A 7391-nucleotide genomic window follows, 5' to 3' on the forward strand; every position below is an offset into this window, starting at 1 on the left:
TTTACAACCACACAACAGGAACCAGACCAGATTGTATGTAAGAAATGATCCATAAAGTCCTGAACCAAAACATTCTCAAATCTTGGTGTGTTTAGGGCTGTAATGTCAAAAGGACTCCAGTATGCAGTTATGTTTAGGTTCATTTGTTTTCCCTGTATTGATGTCATAGTTTAGTGAATGCATTCCACCAAATACTGGTGTGGTTTATCGTATCAAGTGGCACCTACAAGGGTGCTTGAAAGTTTGTGAACCTTTTAGAATTTTTTATATTTATTTATTTATTATTATTTTTTTTTTACATTTCTGCATAAATATGATCTAAAACAACATCGGACTTTCTGAAGTCTTAAAAATAGATAAAGAGAACCCAATTAAGCAAATGATACAAACATATTATACTTGGTCATTTATTCATTGAGGAAAATGATCCAATATTACATATCTGAGTGGCAAAAGTAAGTGAACCTTTGCGTTCAGTATCCGGTGTGAACCCCTTGTGCAGTAATAACTGTAACTAAACGTTCGGGGTAACTGTTGATCAGTCCTGCACATCGGCTTGGAGGAATTTTAACCCGTTCCTCAGTACAGAACAGCTTCAACTCTGGGATGTTGGTGGGTTTCCTCACATGAACTGCTTGCTTCAGGACTTTCCACAACATTTCTATTGGATTAAGGTCAGGAATTTGACTCGGCCATTCCAAAACATTAACTTTATTCTTCTTTAACCGTTCTTTGGTAGAACGACTTGTGTGCTTATAGTCGCTGTCTTGCTGCATGACCCACTTCCTCTTGAGATTCAGTTCACGGACAGATGTCCTGACATTCTCCTTTAGAATTTGCTGATATAATTCAGAATTCATTGTTCTATCAATGATGGCTAGCTGTCCTGGGCCAGATGCAGCAAAACAAGCCCAAACCATGATACTACCACCACCATGTTTCACAGATGGGGTAAGGTTCTTACAGTATGCTGGAATGTAGTGTTTTCCTTTCTCCAGATGTAATGCTTCTCATTTAAACCAGAAAGTTCTATTTTGGTCTCATCCATCCCCAAAACATTTTCACATTAGCCTTCTGGCTTGTCCACATGATATTTGAACTGCAGATGGGCAGCAGTGTTATTTTTGGAGAGCAGTGGCATTCTCTTTCTCAACCCTGCCATGCACACCACTGTTGTTCAGTGTTCTCCTGATGGTGGACTGAGTGATCTTTTTGGGTAACCACTCCTGGGAAGGATAGCAATGGTCCTGAATTTCCTCCATTTGTACACAATCTGTCATTGACTTTTGATTGGTGGAGTCCAAACTATTTAGAGAGGGTTTTTTTTCCAGCATGATGAACATCAACAACCCTTTTTCTGAGGACCTCAGAAATCTCCTTTGTTCGTGCCATGATACACTTCCACAAACATGTGTTGTGAAGATCAGACTCGGATAGATAGCTGTTCTGTAAATAAAACAGGGCGCTCACTCACACCTGATCGTTATCCCATTGATTGAAATCACCTGACTCTAATTTCACCTTCAAATTAAACCGTTAATCCTAGAGGCTCACATATTTTTGCACTCACAAATATGTAATATTGGATCATTTTCCTCAAAAAAGAAATGACCAAGTATAATATTTTTGCCTGCACCTTTCGATCGAAGTAGGTGTGGTTGATCATAATTTTTATTTATTTATTTATTTATTTTTAGGCCATTATTAGTATTTTATCATCAATGTGAAATTTTACTTGGAGCCAGTGCACTGTTATTAATATAGAAGTGATAAGACCATATTTTCTGGTTCTAGGATGAACTCCGGCTGCCACATAGTCCGACTGGAGCTTGTTTATGCACTACTGGAACTGCAAAGTACAACAAAAATGGGATTACATGCTGCATAAAATAGATATGCGTAGGAGAGGTTACAACACTTCAATCAATAGCTTGTTTATAGTCTCCATTGTTCTGATGCATCCACATGTTTACAATTCCCAGAGTGCTTACATTTTCTTTGTCAATGGAGATGTATTATATAAAACACATGCATTTATGGACATCATGTTCAGTTTATTTGTTACACCAGGAGAATAGGGGAGCAAAATGTGGAGCAGAGTTGAAATGTAAGATGAAACCAGAGAACAAAACATGTGGAAGTGATCATGTATTTCGTCAGCTGTAACTTCTCGTAGGCTTTGCCCCCAACGGCTCTATTGTGAGTCACAGGCCAAGCAGAGCTGCAAATCCTACAGGCGACGTCTAACTTAACTTTACAGACATGTGAAACACAGTCGTGCCCTTTTTTACATTTAAAAGTAGTATGTAAAGTGTAAAGTAGTATGTAATGTGTGCTTGTTTTGCCTATAAGTCTGTCGTGTGATGCAATTGCATGATTACATACAGCCTTAAACTGAAAAAAACTTGCTGAAAATGATCCTACTAAAAAAAAAAAAAAAAAATGTCTGGTCGTGTTCGAGCAAAGGGTGGGTTGTCATAGCAACCTGGCTGCAGCAAGGATTTTTTTTGGCCAACACATTGCTGGGGGTCAAAGTGAAGTGCCGGTTTATGTAAGTGAAAAACAATCTATGAACTAACAGAGACCAACAGAGACCTCTAATGGTTGTAATACATATTTTGGAGCTAAATATAACTGAGATTTTGTACATAAAATAAAAAGTGTTATTTAAATAATGTATAATATGGTATAATATAATAAATAATATAATACAATAATCATAGGCATACAGTGTCTGCCACTAATATTGGCAGCCTTGGTAAATATGAGCAAGGAAGGCCCATATGTACTTAAAAAAAATTAAAAAGCAAAAAATTACTCACGCAATGAACACTATATAAAATAGGAAATATCGTGTGTATTAGTATAGTCTAGATATATTATGTAATATGTGCTGCCACAAAATAATTTAGCTGACAAAATAAACATTAATTTTTAAATTAGTAATTTTCTTTCTTTTTTTAAATTCATTTTACTCGTCAGATCAGAGACTTTTATTTTGACGTTGACTTTTATTTTATGTCCTTTTGCGCCACGGTTCTGTTATCCGGAAGCCTTTCAACCAGTTCCGTCCTAAAGTAAATACTGTGCACTGTGTAGCGTGCAACGATAGCGCGATGTTACCATGGGTACCCGATAAGTGGTGTGCCCTACCCCTCGCTTACTACTTAGTAGAGCAGTGTGAGGATTGAGACACAGCCTGTGTGTTTCACTGTACGTTAGCCGTGCTAAATACAATGAGGTGAGTAAAGGAGTTATCTTAGTGTTTCCTACATGCTAGGGTTAAGTTCACAGTGCGCTTGTATGTAGTTAATACAGACTTTATTTACACCTGTAATTCATTATTTAAGGATAAATGTTACTATATCAATACACTTTAGGTATATAATTTACTGACTGTCAGACCCAGTGGGTTATTAAAGGACAACTTCATACGGAAACACATTAAATATGTTTATAGTGAAATAATTGTCGTGTGCTTGATGGTTCTGCTGCTGATTTGTTGTCTGGTGCTGTATTGTTATTCCTGTGAGAAATGAGCAGTTGTGTCCCGCACTGACGTCACAGGGCGACATTACAAGCAATACAACAATGATGTTTAATAAGAGGGCGAAAAAATCAGCAATTTCAAATATATGGAATGGCTGTCACTGTAAAAAAGAAAGAGAGCGAGACGCTCAACTTCATATTAATGGGTGTCCAAAAAACAGAAATAAATCTCAATCAGCTCCCACGAGTTGGGTCACTGGTAAGGATCCTGGCTCACTACACATTGGGACACTGATGACTCTGATTTCCAGTGACGTCGACTACATACACAGTATATATAAGTATGTATATTAACTATCAACAAATATTTACGTAAATAAAAGATATTCATCCAAACCGAACCAAAAAGTAACACTCTAAATAACAAATCAATATAGAGACATCCAAAAGGAATAATAAAAAAAAAACACTTCAAATAACACAACAAAATTGGTCAGCGGTAGTTTTTATTTCACCTCTAGGGGCCGCTCTCTTACTGTTTAATGACAGCGGACCCTTCTCAGCCACTCCCGCAATGGATTTTTGCCAATAACGATAGTTCCAGTAATCGGTTATTGGTGCTGATTAATCGCCAAAAACGCTCAATCGGTCGACCTCTAATTTCATGCAGTGTTGTAGTTTAGGTTGCAAGAAGATATGATCAACATATTAACATCATGATGTTTTGGTTTAGTTTATAACTTCCAGGGTCTCAGAGGTGAGAAATGTCTTTGGCGTGTTGGCAGAAGCTGCCGGTGAGGCAGTTCACCAGAGTGCTGTCCAACACCAGAGTGCTGACCTGCATGGGTGTGCAAACTTTTGAGAGGCATAACAGTGAACATAGCCCTACACGATGTCTCCGGAGAGTGGTCATTACTGGAATTGGACTTGTGTGTCCGCTGGGGACGGGGACGGGTCTGCCCTGGGAGCGTCTGATCTCTGGAGAGAGCGGGATAGTGTCCCTGGACCCAGACGAGTACAAAGCAGTGCCATGTAAAGTAGTGGCTCGGGTTCCCCGAGGACAAGGTGACGGAGAGTTTAAAGAAGAAATGTTTGCTTCACGTGGGGAGATAAACAGCATGTCTCAGGCCACGGTGATGGCCCTCGGCGCTGCTCAGCTGGCCCTGCAGGACTGTGGGTGGTATCCCAGAAGCCCCGAGGAGCAGCTGAGCGCAGGGGTGGCTGTAGGCATGGGCATGGTGCCTTTGGAGGAGATCGCTAGCACTGCTGCTGCTTTTCAGACGCGTGGCTACAGCAAAGTGAGTCCCTTCTTCGTCCCTCGCATCCTGGTCAACATGGCCGCCGGTCACATCAGCATCAAGCACAAGCTGAAAGGACCCAATCATGCGGTGTCCACTGCCTGCACCACGGGGGCTCACGCCATCGGAGACGCCGCCCGCTTCATCATCCATGGAGACGCCACGGTGATGCTTGCCGGCGGAACCGAGGCATGTGTCAGCCCCCTGGCCATAGCGGGCTTTGCACGGGCTCGGGCTCTGAGTACCAGCTGGAATGAACAGCCCAAGCTGGCATCTCGACCATTTCACCCACAGCGAGAAGGATTTGTAATGGGCGAAGGTGCAGCCATGCTGGTACTGGAGGAGTATAAGCATGCCGTAGAGAGAGGAGCCCGGGTTTATGCTGAGGTGCTAGGATACGGACTTTCGGGAGACGCCAGTCACATCACCGCCCCTTCTGCAGATGGAGACGGAGCTTTCAGGTAGTGTGGTGAACCCGAAATAAAATATAAAAATTCTGTGTTTATGAAGGAACCTCTTGAAACATCTTGATTTGGTATTTCGGAGGGTCACAACTTGTTTATTCTTATAGGGTAGACTATTTATATCCAGTACGACCATTTGCTAAATTTAAAGCATAAACCACGCTTTTGAAAAAAGACTAGACTTTACATTAGCACGTATTTCACAGCTACAACACGATTTCCAACATGGGAAAGTCTTTAAGGATGGAGGACTTTGGATTCCTCAACATCCAGCTGCATTTTTTTCTTTTTGTCTTATTAACTAATTCATTAAATACTGTTGCTGTGGTGCAAGAGGAATAAAACATTTCAGGACGTGCTGTTTTTTTTTTTTTTTGCGACAGGTGCATGTCAGCTGCTCTGCGTGACGCCGGCGTGTCTCCATCAGACGTGACATATGTGAACGCCCATGCCACCTCTACGCCACTGGGGGACGCTGCAGAGAACGCTGCAGTAAAGAGACTCTTCCAGCAGCACTCGCAGCTTCTCGCTGTTTCCTCAACTAAAGGGGCCACGGGGCATCTTCTGGGAGCAGCCGGTGCTCTGGAGGCAGCGTTCACAGCCCTCGCGTGCTACCACGCCATCCTGCCTCCGACTCTGAACCTGGACCGAACCGAGCCTGAGTTTGACCTGAACTATGTGCCCTGTGCTGCCCAGCCCTGGAGGACAGGAGGCAGGAGAGTCGCACTCACTAACTCGTTTGGGTTTGGAGGCACGAACGCATCTCTGTGTCTGGCCAATGTGTGAGATTTAATGAATGCTGCACTGATAACCGTCAGCTGTGCTTCCTTCCATTACACCTCACAGCCAGTCAAAGGTTTTGGACACACTTACTGTGGATTGAAGATATCATTTTCATTGTATTAAATACATTTAAATAAAGGCTTACGGTTCAACTTTGTTTCTAAGTTAAACGTAGAGCTTAGGAGAAGCAGCGAAAAGCTTGGCCTGATTAAGAAAAAAACTCCTATATAGCATGCATATAGATATATATATATATATATATATATATATATATATATATATCCTTTAAGAATTGACAAAAGAATAACATATTGAAATCATTCTCCTGACCGGCTCGGGAAGCTGTCACGAGGTTTAGATGGACATGCATAAAGACCAGAAATCACATGCATAAGACCAGATATGTTAACACGGGTTCATCATGAGTGGGAGAGACGACTCTGTATGTGTTTTACAAAGAAATAGCAATCATGTCAGGTATATTTTGTAAATCAAATTATTGTTTAGTTTGCTAAAAAGTGTTAATTTGCCCGATGTATGAAGACTTTTGGGACATCCTGTAGTTTTAAATTTGTTTAACACAGTTCTTGGCCCAAATGAGTTACTTCATAGTGTCTTCATAGTATTGTTAAATTGTAGAAAATAGTAAATAATAATAATAATAATAATAATAATAATAATAATAATAATAATAATAAATTTAGGAAACCCATTTATGATCAGGGGTGTTTTTACATTTGACTTTTCACTTCATTAATTGATGCCCAAATGATACATGCAATACTGGATCAAAAGACACGGAATTAAAGATATAATAATTATATGTATGATTCAACACATTTGGAGACAGTTTCAGGTATAAATAATGAAATAATAAAGGATGGATGGATGGATGGATAGAGGATTTATGACAGTATTGTTTAATAATAATAATAATATTTAAATAAATATAATTATTTCAACATTTGATGATGATAATCACTGTGAACTACTTTTGTTTTAGTAGTAATATTTATTATTAACTACTTATTGTAGTTATAAGCAAATTCACAGCTCACTTAAACTGAAGGGTTTATTATTATTATTATTATTAAATACAAAAATCTACACTGAATCAGCTTTCATGTTGTATGTTAATGTTTCTCTTTTTTAAAAAGACAAATATTTCATTATTAATTTAAAATAATATATCTTAATTAGTTACTAATTACGTTATTAACACGGAAAATTAAAAAATATATAGTAAAATAAAATATTTATTGTCCGGTTCCACTTCTAGAAGGGCGGTGCGTCACATGCAGTTTTACGTTGCTATGACAAACGTCACATGCAGCTTCCTGTGTGATCAACGAGTCGC

At 39.6% G+C, this 7391-nt stretch overlaps 1 protein-coding gene across 1 annotated transcript; it reads left to right on the forward strand.

The window, feature by feature from the left end:
* The first annotated feature begins 2953 nt into the window (after positions 1-2953).
* oxsm (3-oxoacyl-ACP synthase, mitochondrial) lies at positions 2954-6235 on the forward strand. Its single transcript, XM_053612979.1, has 3 exons — positions 2954-3241; positions 4223-5248; positions 5635-6235. Exons 2-3 carry the CDS (start codon positions 4254-4256, stop codon positions 6035-6037), a joined length of 1398 nt encoding a protein of 465 aa, XP_053468954.1. The 5' UTR covers positions 2954-3241; positions 4223-4253; the 3' UTR covers positions 6038-6235.
* Positions 6236-7391: the final 1156 nt, after the last annotated feature.

This window comes from Ictalurus furcatus, chromosome 24, assembly GCF_023375685.1.
Source record: "Ictalurus furcatus strain D&B chromosome 24, Billie_1.0, whole genome shotgun sequence".
Lineage (NCBI taxonomy): Eukaryota > Metazoa > Chordata > Actinopteri > Siluriformes > Ictaluridae > Ictalurus > Ictalurus furcatus.

What these genes read in the sequence shown, in the direction of transcription:
- oxsm (XM_053612979.1), top strand. Translation starts at nt 4,254, where the DNA reads ATGTCTTTGGCGTGTTGGCAGAAGCTGCCGGTGAGGCAGTTCACCAGA. An exon ending in GATGGAGACGGAGCTTTCAG is followed by an intron (nt 5,249 to 5,634) that starts GTAGTGTGGTGA and finishes TTTTTGCGACAG; the next exon opens with GTGCATGTCAGCTGCTCTGC.